This window comes from Gasterosteus aculeatus, chromosome 1, assembly GCF_964276395.1.
Source record: "Gasterosteus aculeatus chromosome 1, fGasAcu3.hap1.1, whole genome shotgun sequence".
NCBI lineage: Eukaryota > Metazoa > Chordata > Actinopteri > Perciformes > Gasterosteidae > Gasterosteus > Gasterosteus aculeatus.
The window spans coordinates 14,639,097-14,655,186 of NC_135688.1; the positions used below are offsets into that span (position 1 = coordinate 14,639,097).

At 43.4% G+C, this 16,090-nt stretch overlaps 1 protein-coding gene across 1 annotated transcript in view; it reads left to right on the forward strand.

Annotated features, from left to right (window-relative positions):
- Positions 1-4,353: 4,353 nt before the first annotated feature.
- Positions 4,354-16,090, forward strand: part of frem2b (FRAS1 related extracellular matrix 2b) — a 45,766-nt gene continuing 34,029 nt past the window's right edge. Inside the window, exons 1-2 of the mRNA XM_040173979.2 lie at positions 4,354-9,541; positions 10,818-10,907. Of these exons, the coding sequence (XP_040029913.2) occupies positions 4,534-9,541; positions 10,818-10,907 (5,098 nt within the window). The 5' untranslated portion in view covers positions 4,354-4,533. The remainder of the gene's footprint in view (positions 9,542-10,817; positions 10,908-16,090) is intronic.

Genomic DNA, 16,090 nt, shown 5'->3' on the forward strand with positions numbered 1-16,090 from the left:
ACCCAATTTGCACCTTTGTCTTATAATATTAAAATCCAAAATCTAATAATAACAGTTTTCTCCTGAGGATGTGAGAATCCGCAGAAGGCACAGTGAGACTTCCATTGGGTGAATTATCATTTCTCTTTTGTTTTGCGCAGGATAAATAAGCTCAGGAAGCATGTTAAGTGCCTCTCAGCTTTAAAACTCATCAGGAGAAGGAAGGTCTGCGGGGTACCTGGCAGCAATCCGATTAAATAACGCAACCTTTGCCCCGTGGCCGACCACACCTCCACGGGAAGCCAGAGATTTGGGGTTTTTAATAACATAAAAGTCTGAAGTCAAAGAGGCGATTTTCAGTCACGGATGAATGGGTAAATGTCTGCTGGTTGGCCTTTGTTTTTGTCCTTAGCGACCACCAAATTAGTCAGGTTAGTTAGAATATAATGAAGGCGGTTTTTGACAGTGCCCTGGTGCCCCTACAATTATCATTGCACTGTTAGAGGCTTTGGGGCCCAGTATTACACATCGGACTTCATTAAAATCTCTCTGTTACTTTACACGGTCTTTACAAGAGTGCAACAACATCAAGCAATGAATGTCTCACATATTGACAGAAACCTCCATTTGGTAACAGCACGTTGTTTGGTTGTGTGTATTTGTCCCTGACACAGGATGAATGTAAAGCAGCACATTTTCTAAAATGTTTTAAATCATTCGAAGCAGTTCTTGAAAACATAAATAAATCTTTAGTGTCCTCCAAACTAAGATAATATACTATGGACTTGCTATTTTATATTATTCTAAAATAACAACAAATGATGAATGTCACATTTTACACCAAGGTTAGATAATTACTACTATGTATGCGTGTAGTTATGTATGGTTGTAATTGTTATTTATACCAAAGCTGATCAAATGGGCCCACATGTAAGTAACATAATAGTAGTATAACAAAATGGAATAAAATAACCCATGTTCCGTTTGAATATGTTGGATTGCAGGTGGAAAGAAAGGTTTCAAAAAGTAGGCCTACTTATACAATCTAACCAGATTTTATAACAAAAAAAGAATAAGCAGTGCAAAATTCAACATGTATGTATTTATGTATGAAGTATTGTGTATTATAAACATTATTTAAATATGTTCAGCTTAATGCTTTACATAACTGTTATGTTCTAAATTGTACATTACACTTCGTCCGTCGCACCACTCTCCATTTCATAATGTGGTTTCACTCTTGCATTTAGAAGATGAACCGCGCTGCGGTTATGCCGACCTTCAAGTGGAGGTCAACTATGTTGTTAAAAGGATTTTACCCAATGCAACTTTTTATTGACACACAAGTACATACACACACTCTCACATTATAAATACACTGATTTGTTTTACCATTTGAGAACCCTGGAACCCTTGTCCTTGTCCGTGTCCATTTTTTTTGTGTCATTTGTTATCCACTGGGCACTGCAATAAACCCATTTGTTAAACGCGGGCTGCAAATAAACTCAAAATAAGCCTTTATATGTTTTGTTGGCGGGGTGATCGCTCCGGTCGTACGTTATCCACACACACCTGGGGAATTTGGATGCACAGATGCAGAATATTATTAAACCTGACTGGTTCCGCCGCTTTTTTAGATCTGTACATCCCAAGAGTAATATAAAGTGTGGAAGATGGATTTGGCTGCCGGTTGGCTCTGTGTTGTGTTTCTAAGGGTTACACAAGTTACCTGTAGGACTTTTGCATCGCTGCTGCCACGATTACAGCTTCAAACATCAAAAGAATTGTCCCCGACAGATGCGTAATTGACTAAAATAGCCTCAATGAGATCAGTGGGGCTTGAGTGGTATTGCCTCTCGGGAATAGCTACCAACAGAAATAGTCCTGATAAGCCCAAAGAATTCTTACAATGGGGTCACTTTAGCAACACAAGCACAAACAATCGGGTGACGCCAAAGGAGACAATTAGTATTTTTAGCAAGGAAGGGAATTTATCTGTAGTTAATCAAAGATACCTTCAAAATTTCAGGATTTATGTCTGAGAATGACTATTGTATTTTCTTGTATTATGTTTTTCTTTATTAAACACATAGTCCATGTGAGAGTGAGTAGGGATGAAGCATCCAGAGCAATAAATAATGTCAGGGCTGCACTTTGCTGCCGATTTCAGCACTGATGAAGCAGATGGTCCATCCAGCAGCACCTTGTCATCCATGTATCTGGTTGACTTGATCGTCATACCTCTGTTAACATGGGCTCAAGACGCCTTCCAGGGTTTGACCCGTCAGTGTGTGCATTGATGACGAGGCAGGGCACTCAGCAAAGTGATATTTCTGTAAAAAGAAACAGACAAAGCAGGGTATTTTTGGGATTATGGGTAGATCTAACGTTGATATGTTTTATTCTTTTCTTCTGGGCAGTCCGTATTTTTGGACTGCAGAGTCATTGCAAAGCAAAACAAATGTAGTTTCTAGGTGCTAACTGCTATTAAAGACAAACCAGACGAGTTTCGAAGAACAGAACTTCAAGTGTTGCGTAGTGAAAACGTCTGAAATCATTTATTTTTTTATCCTGATTTATATTCATGATATTCAAAAGTGAGCTGAGCAGTAATATTTCAGCCTAAAACCCAACAGCCCCATCTGTATCTTTACCCAACAATAAATAACCTGCACATCATTGTGACTGGCATCCTCACTTCCTTTATAGAACACTTCTATCTTCCAAGAAAGATCATTTTGAATGAATCTGATATAAATGTGATGTGACACAATATCATGAAACTTCCTCTTGCCTCAAAAATAAGCCTGAAGGTTTGGGTGTGATCCAATTCCCTCTCTGGCATCGCTGCTTTCAAAAAGTTCTATTCATCTTCTTTTTCATTTTCTCTTGTAACTAGGAGCTGTCAAGGCCCGGGGGCTTTGCCTTGCAGTTTGCTTGGCTATATTTATAATTGGACCCTGTCAACAGTGTCCAACCCAACTGCACGATTTGTTATGGCAGCTACTGTGTACTGATTTCAACACATGGCAGCTGTGAGACCGTTTGTATGTCATTAAAAGTGCAACAATAGGTAGGTGCAGATACGATGGTTGCACCCACACTTTGTTGTGGATGGAATGAAAAGCATCTAAAAGGGATCAGAAGGGCCTGAGCACAGCTGAAGTCAAGTTTCAAGCAATGCTTCACAGGGGAGCATGTGGGCACATGTGTGTTCGTTGAAACAATGACAGACTACGGTTGAGTTGAGATTTTTTTTTAAATTTTAAAGCATTTTTTCTGTTAATTTAAGTAAAACAGTGAAAGCAATAGCGGAGCAGGAGTAATACGAGCAATAGGTCGATCTCCCTTCAACACGTTTAGACTCTATTGTAAAAATATTTACGGCTCTCATCTTCCGGTGCGGTTGGGGCTCACCGTAGGGAAAATTAAATCATGTTTTGATCAAATTTTGTGGTCAACCCGCCTTGCTGTGGTGCACAGCGTCTGCGTGGGAGTCCTCCTGACTGGGCCGGGTTCATGACAGGACTTGTCCAAGAGTCAGAGGGGAATGCTCTGCTGGGGGAAGCGCCTGACGCCTGGTGGACCTGATGTGTGATGAGAGAGCAGGAAACAGGGCATAGTCACCGCGTGACCATAGTAAGCACAACTTTTTGCACTCGTACTTTAAGAGTGAATTTGGGGTTATTTTGCAGGGTGTGTTTTGGCTGAAATGTTATTACTGATATCCACACACACCACCTCACACATTTTAAAGCTCCTATTGGAGGGGTAGACCAGTTATTTATTCCTTATCAAACAATACAACCATTTATTATATAGTGTACGACCCTGTGCATGTAACGTAGAACCTGTTTGGTGGAAGCTTTTCAAGACGCACCTGGTTTTATCAGAGAGAAGGTGGTAAATGTGCAAAAACATCGAGGCCAGTGTGTGATTTCTGCACCCAGCCTCCTCAGCGGAGCAAACCACGAGAGGGAGACAAAGTCCTTCTCCAGTTAGTTCATCAGTGAAGACTCTCCCTTTGATCCATAAACCTTCTCGTCAGGAGCATTTCTGAGTGAACACCTTTGATTGGGGAACAGATTATTTAAACAACATCCAACTGTTAAAACTATTTCGAACGCAATTAAATTCCCGGCCACGCTCGAGGATGTAAATCGGGCCATGAACACCAAAAACATCACGTTATTCATTTTTTTTTTCTTTTTGTCTAATGCAACCTGCTCGAGGTCCAGCGTTACGCGTCGTGGTTTGTGTCCGGCCCGAATGACACGAACCACGTCCATTTAAAACCCGGCAAAACGCATTCCAGCGGAGATATTAACCAATCGGCTGAGAGGAGGGCGTAACTCCGCGTACTCCTTGCAAAGCTGTGAAGTTTATGTTATCAGTGCGCGGCCGCTGCGAGAGAATGGTGCACCTCAGTGCGCGCAGACGCGTGATATCATCCGACTCCGATTGCATATTCTTGCAACTTTAACCGCCGTACTTAGTTCATAACGGTGCACGCGCAAAGTTCAACGTGTCTCCGTTTGCGGCTCCGCACTCCAAATGGCTCGGATTATTCCCCCGCGTCTGCACAGGACGGCCGCTGCTTTTGTTCTGCTCGCGGTCGTCCTCACAGGTAACGCCGTCGGGCAGGTGTTCGGCAGCAGCGGATTATCATACGCCTTGCGGCCCGAGCCGTCGGAGGACACGATATTGGTTGCCAATAACGGGATCCGCGTGCCTTTCGGGAGATCGGTCTTCATCGATCCCTTCAACGATTTGGTTATCCAAGTTTGGCCCGGTGACGCATGCAGTATAACGGTCCTGGACAACGATCCGCTGACTCAGAGGCCTGGACACCTGTTTCCGAAAAAGTTTCCGTGTGAATTTGGCCCGAATGTTAAGTACTCGCACTTTGGCTCCAGGAGCCCTCCGAGGGACAGAGTGAGATTGCAACTCAGGTATGACACCCAAACGGACACCATTATAATTCCTTTTATGATGGAGGTGGAAGTCATTTTCACACAGCTGGAAGTTGTGACCAAAAACATGCCACTCCCTGTGGAGAGACTGCTCGGAACAAGCAGCCCCATCGATGGAAGGATTTTAGAATTCACCTATGATAGAAGTGCACAACAATGCAAAATAACCTCTCTGTCGAGCAGCAGTGTTCTGCCCAGGTATGGGAACCTTGTGGATGAGGACAGCCTCGGAACAATGGTGGACTGTGATGAATTTATTAAGATGAACGTCCGTTATCGGCATACTTTTGCTTCCAAGTCGCCCAACAGGGATTATATTCCAATGCTTGTGGAGTTACATGATCAGGAGAGCAATTTGCTCAAGCAGGAATCTTTCCAAATTTTGGTGAGGATTAAAGGCGGAGAGGAGAACACGGCTCCTAAACCCAGCTTTGTTGCGATGATGATGATGGAAGTAGACCAGTTTGTAATGACAGCAATAACCATGGACATGCTGGCTGCGGAGGATGTTGAGTCTAATCCTGATGAATTAATTTTCAACATCACATCTACCTTGTCCTTTGAGGAGGGCTACATAGTGAGCACGGACGATAGGAATTTGCCGATAACCTCGTTTTACCAGGCAGACCTAAAAGATTTGAAAATAGCCTACAAACCCCCCGCCGTAGATTCAGACACTGAGCGGATTTTCCAGCTTGGGTTTGAGGTCGTGGACACGGAGGGGGCAGTGTCAGAACCTTTCGCCTTCATGATTGTTGTTAAGCCCATGAACACTTTGGCCCCTGTGGTGACCAGGAATACTGGGCAGTTACTGTACGAGGGTCAGTCCAGGCCCCTGTCCAGTTTAAAGAGTCTGGAAATCAGCGATGAGGACAGTTTACATAATGTCAAAATCACCGTTATTGATGGGCTGAGGCACGGGGAACTGACCATTCTGGGCACTAGGAGGAAATTTTTCACCCCGGCTGATCTTGATGCCGGAGTGGTCATTTATCAACATGATGGCAGCGACACGTACAGTGATAATATTATTTTCAGAATGACAGATGGTAAAAATGAGGTGGAGTTTCTTTTCCCCATCACTGTCGTGCCAACTGACGATGAGCCTCCCATAATCAATGCCAACACCGGTTTGGTTTTATTCAAAAACCAAATGATGCCAATCTCCTCGCTCATGCTCAGCGCAGCAGACATTGACTCAGAGGATTCTTCTATCAAATTCACAATAAGGCCTCCCTTTTCCACGACTGGGCAGGTGTTGCTACGTCAGTCTGACTCCCCGGAGGACCCATCTACCTGGAAGTTCAATACAGATGACGAATTGTATGAGAAAGTTGTGACCGAATGGCTACAGCAAGATATAACAGACGGGAAACTGTTTTACAAGCACAACGGGCCTCACAGCGTCAACACGGTCATGGATCAGTTTTTTTTTGCAGTTCAAGATGACAACGACCCACCGAACCAATCCGGCGTCAGCTCGTTCACGATCAAAGTTCTCCCCGTCGACGACGTCCCGCCTGAGCTTTACCCCGGCGCGACTCTTCAAATGACTGTGCGCGAGTATCAGCTCACTGTCTTCGGAAAGGAATTCCTCCGTTACACCGACCTCGACTCAGAGGATCGGGATCTCAAATACACAATCGTCCAGCCGCCGACGGATACAGATGAGTACAGCCCAGTTGCACTCGGGGCTCTGGTCTTAACTGAAAAGCCAAACACTGAAGTCACAGTTTTCACTCAGGCACAAATTAACCACCACAAAATAGCCTATAGACCGCCGGATCTTGAGCTGGGAATTACCAGTCATGTTTTGCAGTTTCGGTACACTGTGGAGGACATTTCTGGAAATATCATTGAAGGCGATTTTACTATATATTTAAAGCCCGTGGACAACACACCACCTCAAATAACCAACTCTGGATTCACCGTGTTAGAACGCGGCACGCATGTCATTACGAGTAATGAGCTGGACACCTCAGACACCGACACAGACAGCAAACACATATCTTTCACTGTTATTCAGCCTCCGCTGCATGGCCGCATCCAGTTTAGATTCACTGACGTCACAAGAGGAGACGCTTTCAGCCTAGAGGATATTGGAAGTGGTAGAATTTCATACATCCACAATGGAGATGAATCAGCCGTTGATTTGATACAAATAGACGTGAGCGATGGCATCCACATCGTCCCGATCACTATAAAAATTAGTGTAAAGCCGATTGACGATGAGACTCCAATCATCACCCTTCCAGCTGGCACAATCGGCTCCTACATAGATGTACTGGAAAATGAAGCAACACCGATCACAAGTAATGTCATTCAGGGACGAGACGAGGACACGGACGACCTTCGCTTGACCTTCATTGTTGAGGACCCACCGTCATTTGGGGAAATTCAGGTCAAAGGTGTCCCATCTGCTACATTCACGCAAGCTGACATCATTAACGGCGATGTGGTCTACGCTCATACCAGTGGGGAAATAGGCTTGACCACAAAGGAGGACTTTTTCAATCTCACTTTGACGGACATGTCCGACGAGTGGACTGTGGGAGGAAATAAAATCACAGGCGTGAGGGTGCACGTAACTATTCTTCCCCTGGACAGCCAGGCTCCAGAGGTCTTTGTGGGGCCACTTTTCTCTGTTGCGGAGGGAGCGAAAGCTGTCATTCAAATTCTTCATATAAGCGCCGATGATGCAGACACGTCCAATGATCACCTCCTTTGTACAATCATTGTACAGCCGACGTCAGGGTACGTTGAAAATATCTCTCCTGCCCCGGGCTCAGAGAAATCCAGGTCCGGGACGGCTATTAGCGCCTTCACCATCAAAGACATCAGACAGAATCACATTTACTATGTTCAAAGCATTCACAAAGGAGTCGAGCCAGTGGAGGACAGGTTTACTTTCAGATGCTCTGATGGCATCAATTTCTCCGAAAGGCACTTTTTCCCAATATCCATAATCCCGTCTAACGATGAAAAGCCTGAGATTTACATGAGAGAGTTTGTAGTTATGGAGGGCATGAACATAGTCATCGACACTCCCATCCTGAACGGCGCTGATGCAGATCTCCCCTCGGATCAGCTAACATTCATTATTTCCAAACCCCCCAAGCACGGGTTTATTCTCAATCAGCTCACCACGGGCACCGTCCCCGTCTCTAACTTCACCTTGGATCAGATCAGGGAGGCCTCCAGCATCGTGTATGAGCACGATGACTCAGAGACCACAGAGGACAGCTTTGATATTGTTCTCACAGATGGAAAGTTCAGTGTGGAGAAAACCGTAATTGTTATGATTATCCCCGTGGACGACGAGACTCCGAGGATGGCAATCAATGACGGCCTTGAAATCGAGATTGGCGACGTGAAAGTCATAAACGGCAACGTTTTAAAAGCAACTGATCTGGATTCCGAGGATGACTTGCTAACTTATATTATCCGCTATGGGCCCAGTCAGGGATATCTACAGAAGTCAACAGCCACCGGGACCCTGCAAAATATCACAGTTGGAATGAACTTCACGCAGAACGAAGTGGATCAGGGTTTAATTATCTACATCCACAATGGGCAAGAGGGGATTCGGGACCTCGTTAAATTTGACGTGACAGATGGCATCAATCCACTGATAGACAGATACTTCTACGTCACGGTGGGTGGCATTGACATGGTTTTTCCAGATGTGATCAATAAAGGTGTATCGCTTAAGGAGGGTGGCAGGGTTACTCTGACAACGGACCTGCTCAGCACCAGTGACCTCAACAGCCCGGATGAACACTTGGTGTTCACAATCACCAGAGCTCCCATGAGAGGACACCTGGAGTGCACAGACACGCCCGGGATGCCCATCACATCCTTCACACAGCTCCAACTGGCCGGCAACAAAGTCTACTACATCCACACTTCTGACGATGAAGTGAAAATGGACAGTTTTGAATTCGAAGTGACTGACGGCTACAACCCCGTGTTCCGCACCTTCCGCATCTCCATCACTGGCGTGGACAATAAAAAGCCCGTGGTGACGGTACACGACCTGGTGGTAATCGAGGGGGAGAACAAACTCATCACGCCGTTTGAGCTGACAGTGGAGGACAGAGACACCATTGACCGCCTCCTGAAGTTCACAGTCACTCAAATCCCCGTGCATGGTCGCCTGCTCTTCAACAACACCCGGCCTGTTACGTCCTTCACAAAGCAGGACCTGAATGAGAACATGATCAGCTACAAGCACGACGGCACAGAGAGCGCAGAGGACAGCTTCTCCTTCACCGTCACCGACGGCACTCACACAGACTTCTACATCTTCCCCAACACCGTGTTTGAAACGCGAAAGCCCCAAATGATGACAATTACTGTTCTACCCGTGGACAACGGGGTGCCGCAGATTGTGGTGAACAAGGGGGCCCCAACGTTGCGCCTTCTGGAGAACGGCCACCTGGGCTTCGTGATCACTAGTAAGACTCTTAAAGCAAACGACAGAGACAGCATTCAGAATTCCGTGACCTTTAGGATTACCGTTGCACCGGAACACGGCTACCTGATCAACCTGGGGAGAGGAAACGCCACGATCACCAGCTTCACACAAGGTAAGGAAGATGCGCTTCAAACAGCTTTTGCGTTCCTGAGACTTACACCGAAGACGGCAGAAATAATTACAGTCTTGAGCCCGCTTGCAAACTAACGTTATGCTTACTCACTCTGCTACATGTACTCCCCTATGATTACTGAAAAATACTGAGTTCAAACGAAAGGTTTGTATTTTCACCCCAGAGACTATTTACATGAGATGAAGTGTGCCAGCGGCTGACCAGATCTCCCTGGAGGATTAAATTCTTCAAACAGTGCCTAATGTTTTTTCCCCTCGTGAGAGAACTGATGGTGATTTGTACGTTACCAGAGTCATATTTCTACCAGGATGAAAAGGGATTACAGACGTGATGATAGGTCGGTGGCAGCGGCACAGTAGCCAGACTCAAGGCAGACCGCTGGCTGCAAACATGAGTGCAGAAGTTACATTTCAGGCAGATCAGTGGGGTGTTATTGTGAAACTTAACTTAAATGCTAAATATCAGGTGGGCAGCATCTGTCACTATCCATGTATTCCCGGCTTTTATTTACCGAGACACAGCGAGATGATTGCCCAAGAGGCCTGTTCAATATTTCAAGACTTCTCACGAGAGTAAACAGAATAAAATCACTCAAGTAAAAACAATTGTAAAGAACCCTGCTTAGCTCAAGCATCAGGCATCAGGATGGCAAACAGCTGTGATGGAGTCCCGACATTCTTTATGTTGTGTTTCATTCAGGAATCAGGAAACATTTATTTGCCAAAATATGTCAAACATACAAGGAATTTGTCTTGGCGGTTAGTGCGCGACAGTAGACAGACAAGACAACAGTGCACAAGTAATAAAATAAAGTAGAATGAAATGCTAATGCAATGGGTTAGTAGAATAAGGCTAAGGCTATGGGTTAGTATAAAACAAGGGAATAAAGTTAAACATTTTAAATATTAAAAAGTTAAAAAGAAAAATATTAAGCATAAAGTGCACTAACGAACAAGTAACAGACAAGTGACAAAGTGACAATGTGACGAGTGACGACAAAGTGATGAATTGCAGTTTTTGCAGAATTCGGGGGTCTATTAAATTTACTGTGCTTGTTACCAGGCAGTTGGTCCTTTCAGTTCCCCCCGACATGATATGCAGTGGGCACATTTCATCTCACACCCTCAGCCTGCTTCTCATAGTGTGGTTGTACAAGTAGTACATTTGGTAACAAAAAGGACATATTCAGCCTGGGAAGGGAAATTACTTTTTCTGACTTGGATATATTGGAAATGTGTATGTATCTCTTTTACAGCTGAAATTGATGACATGAACATATGCTATGTTCTGAGGAGAGGGGGCAAAGCCACAAATGACATCTTCTATTTCTCCATTGAGGACAGCGGTAAGTTATTTTTGCTTAAATATGCACTCTTGAAAAGATACCGTTGGTAAGGACACAATAAGCACACAATTAAGATGCGAGAGTTTAACTCTGAGTGTCTCATATGCCTTATGAAGCAGAGATGAACAAAAGAGCTGCGTGCACCGATGGGATCAATTTCCAGAGCAATAACTTCACACGGGTTCTTATTTCATCATAAGAAAAATTATAGACTAAGAATGCGGCGAACAAGAAGGAAAAATATTCCATTTGAAGATAACTTTTGTTCATGCAATGCTCTGTTGATTTCCATTCAACCGATACTTCTGTTTAAAGTCTTAAGTCCCCACTTATTAACCTTTTCTCTGAACATTCATATGTGCAGTATCATTACCCCACCCACGATAATTTCTTCCATCGAAGTGTCTCCTTATTCAGAAATGAACGATCGATTTAGCAACTTAGTCATTAGTAGAACAATTAGCGGAGCCCTTCCTCTCACCGTTGATAAGTTATCAAGCTCGGTGAATTGCCGATTAGCAGAAGCACGGGTGCCTGACAGCGTCTCCTCCAGCGACCCTTCAGCTGTGATGAGTGAGCACAAAGGACCTTCCTAATAGGGGCCCTATTCTCCCACAGCCACATCAGTGGGCCCCTACATACATTTAGTAATCTCTCTATTCTGGTCCAATCTGTGGCTTGAGTGAAATAATAGATTAACATCAATGCCAGCAGGTGTATGGGCGTGCTTATGAGTGATGACTAAAATGCAGACGACAACTCAGTGGATGAAAGTGACGACATGCTTGAGTGCCCACTTCTAGTGTGTCTTCAGATTCCCCTTTTCCAGCAGTGCCTACAATCTTTTAAAAGATCCTTAGATGTGACGAAGAGGATGAATCAAAACATCCTATGACCCCTTCAATGGTTTCTTCCGTCCTCAATAATATTTTGAGCTATAAAAAAACATACGACACATTATATTCATTTCAAATGTCACTCTACAACATGGGAATTGTGGGGATAATTGCACCTACGTTTCTTGACAAATTGCTAAAGCATCAACCCATCCATAAGTATTCAACACATACTGCCCTGCAGCTCGTGCGGCAGTCAGTGAACATTTTTGAAGATTTAAGATTTAGCTGCACTGGTGGCTGCCCTAAATCTCCAGATGGATCCTCCAGCTTTGGAGAGTCGCGTTTGGGAGAAACTAAATGGTTATACTGGAACACAGCTGCACGCTTATGTTCAGCGGTGGAAAACATTCTCCTTTTTACTTCAAGTTCATTGGAAAATATACCAAGTTTTGCTCAGGGTGAAATATTATTTTACATATCGCAGCTGCTCAGTGCGATTCTGGGTGTTTTGGGAACAGCTGTAAGGAAACTGGAATGTGTTTTTATGACTAAAAATTCATATGTGCAACTGAATTTCTTTTCGGAAGTATTTTAGGGCATCGTGTTTACAGTACTTACAGTCTATATTATATTGATAGACATGATTTACACCGGAACTGCAGCTATGATTATCCCCTTTTTTCCTTTAAAACAATCTTTATTTTTTAAATGGTTAAAAAAATCCCCGTAACATTTCCTCACGTACACACAGGGAGGTCTTCAAATTGCTTAAAAACACCGATACCTAACTGACTGTTATAGGATCTGTGCTGGCTCCATTGTCAAGCCACAATAAATGTGTCTTACAACCTGCACTAATTTCAGGGCAGGGCACTGATTCACTCTTGGCAACAGGCGAATGAATGAAAAAACGATTTAATTAGCCTGATCAAAATACTCATTCCAGTTTCACCAAAAGGTCGTTTTAGCTGTCGAAGCTGAGCTCATGGTGTCTGTTATAGTCGTGGTGCGGGCGCCTCTCCCAGCTCTCATAGACAGAGCTGCCGGGAGCTGAGTTCCTCTTGTCAGTGATGCTTCTGCTGCCTGATGTGTCATTTCAAGGTTGAAATGTTCAAAGCTCAAATTTAAATTCATGTTGGACATGACCTACTCTCACACATTGTTTGTTTGGGAGAGCTTCATGTGAATATTGAGTGCAATAAAACACTTTTCTTTATCTGGTGAAATATTATTAGTGTATTCTATAAAATGGTGATGTGAATTAATTGTTTTGTTTGTCTTCTAATTGTTTCACCCAATTACCTTGATTACATAAAGACACCAGATCGTCTGTTTGCCACATATAACGACGAGGACAATTAGGCCAGAACCCCAAATGCATGAATCATATTGGTTAACACGGGCTTCCCAATAAAAGAAGGATTCTCACTGTGCGACTAAAACACTACTACTTTTAGCCTCTGTTGTTATAAATCATAGACTGAACCAACAGAATTACCCAACTTTGATCTTCTAATCCTCCCACCACATCATTTAGACTTTTTCTTGTTGCTTGGTGGTTTGAGGTGATATGTTCTTTCATTTAGTTTAGTTTTATTGTATTTAGTTGTAGCTTACCATACGGTGTTGGTAATTTGCATGTTGCTTTTCTTTGCTGGTCTTATGAGCATGTTCTATTACGTGCAGACTGTTTTCTGGTAAACTAACAGCATTGGCCGTAGTCTGTAACATGAAGGTTTCAAAAGGAGAAGCAAATGTGTTTGTAGAATGCATGCGGTTATTACTTAAAGTGTCAAATCAGGCAGCTGTTCCACCTTAAAGCGCACTAGCAGAAGAAAGGTGGTGTTCGGCTTCAAGTATTGAGGGACAGAACAACTCATTATTTGGAAATGTAAAGTGGACTGACAGTTTGTGGCCTCAGCGCAGCTATCACAGGCTATTGGCTCTGCTGCTGCACGTTTATTGTATTCTTAGGAGAAGCTTCCTGGAGAACTTCCAATGCACGTCATGTCTTTTGCAGTGAGTGCTGTAGTTACGATGGTTCTATATGATTACTGGCCAGTTCTACCATTTTAACATACAATAATTACCTCGATTGAGTGGTAAAGCCAAGATGAAACCACGGAGGAGAAAGAAAACTTCTGTCTGCCTTTGCCACCTAAAATCTTGAAAAAAAATCCAATAACTTTGGACACTAAAGAACTACTACTGAAAATACAAAAAATAAATTATTCACATTCTTTGTGAGAGTTATAATCACAGGTAATTTGTGGTTTCATGTGTTTTTTGCCCCTCCTTCTGCAGTTTCTTTTCATCTCAGAGTTATTTGAGGTGTTTACGGCAAACGGAGACAACGCAGTTTATACCAGAGCTGTTTGTGTGTCTCACTATTCGTCTAACTTGTCAAAGCTTTGAATGAGTAATCACAGAGGACTGAAATTACACACATTCATTCGTGGGTTTCCATTTCCTGTTTTGGAAAAACATCACACCTGGAGAGCAGAGTCGCGAGCAGAGGTGTTTGCCAAAAACCTCTTAGATTAGATAGAAAGTGTCCTGTTTAGAACACGCTCGGTATCTGGATGTGTGTGCGCATTGGTTCGGGGGGCTCCTGACTTTAAGTCAGTTAATTGCCGTGTTTTGGTGGGCTCCAGTCCTCCAATTGTCTCCTGACAATTGTGGTGCATTCAGGTGAGCTTAACCTGAGCACACACACACACACATGCAGCGGCATTCCCAGGCATTTGTTGGTGAAGCAGAATCCCTGACTGCCTGCAGCCAGTCAGTCAGCATCAGGGGTGGGCCTACTGGCAGACACATTGATGTGGCCTTTGTTTTTCATTCCAGCCACTCCATGCCATCTCTCTTTTTTTTCACTAAGCTGCAAAGAAGCATCAAAATACCATTGATTGTTAGGTTCTCAGATAGGTTTCTCCTGAAGGTCAAAAACCCACCCCTGCGTTCAAAGTTTCATTGTGTTTCCCGTTTTCCTTTTGACTGTCATTCAGAATTACAAAAGAAAGGGTCAAAGTCATGACTGTCTTGTTATTCCTGCCCGTGAAAAGAAAAGCTGAGTTTCCGTGACCAAAGAAATCCTCTCAACCATTTTGCCCGGCTGTAACATCCGTGTAAAACTCCCAACATCTGTAACATTATCGCTGTGTAATCACTATGACATACTTGAATCTGTCTCCCTTGTTTCTGCGCCTGTCTAATGCCAGGTTAGGAGGGATTGTTATTCTCCCCATAGCATGCACAACAATAGTAAAGAGAACGTGCACTCACTTGCAGTTGTGAGGTTAATATAGACTTTGTGAATGCCATAATATTCCCATTGAGGTGCAGATGATGGCTCTGCAGTTTCTGCGTGTTTCTGTCCTGTTATTAATGAAAAGGTCTCCCCTACACTTTTCTTGGTGTGTATAACCTTCGTCTGTCCTTGGGACCTGGAGGCGCGATCATTTGCAAGATTCAGAAAACTATATAGCTAGTAGTGGTTTAGGGATTTTGGGGGCGTTTGATTTGCTTCACAATCCATCTGTGCCGCAGCTAATATGATTTTAACTATAGTCTTTTTATTGTTATGGAAAAATATGTTGTGATAAAATATCTAGAAGTTGATTAGATTTGCTTTTCCGAGCTAACAGCTGCTTCACTTTGGGGATGAAAAACTGAATTACAGAGAAGATTTAGACTAATTGGTTTAGATGGAGAGAGATTTTCGCATCTCACTGGTGCCTCATGTTCTCATTGACACTAACTTTGAGTAATACTTTTCTCACCGGCATGCCTTGCATATTTTGTAATATTTTTTAATTTTTATATAAAGTAAAAGCATATGTGGAGAATGCTGTAGGGACTAACCAAACAGGTGAAGAACCTGGGCTTATTAAAGAGGTGGATGAAACATTCAGTGTGACAAAAACCTCAATGTAATTCTTCCAAAAGAAAACATGGGATGAAACAGGACAAAGAATTACAAGGTCCTTTCTTACTGATGTGCCCTCATTGTCTTTCAAAACAGACAACCTTGTTTGATATGCTGCTAAAGTCCGTGTGTGAAGCAGAGGTTAACAAAGCGGTGGCAAATTCCCAAAAGAATAGAAAGCCCAGGCCCAGGCTTGCTCCCTCTATGATGATTTGTGTCGTCATTCTTGCCTTAGGATATCAGTCTAGCAGAACTGGGGTTGTTCAAGCAATACGTTTGTGGAAAACCCCTCTTTTAGTGGCATTAGTTTGCACGTTCAAGTTTGCAGTTAAAGTCCATTGACACCAAAAAGGCTGATATATACATCAAAATCCTTCAGCTTTCTAGCACTGGCAACATAAAAAGATAAACAAAAT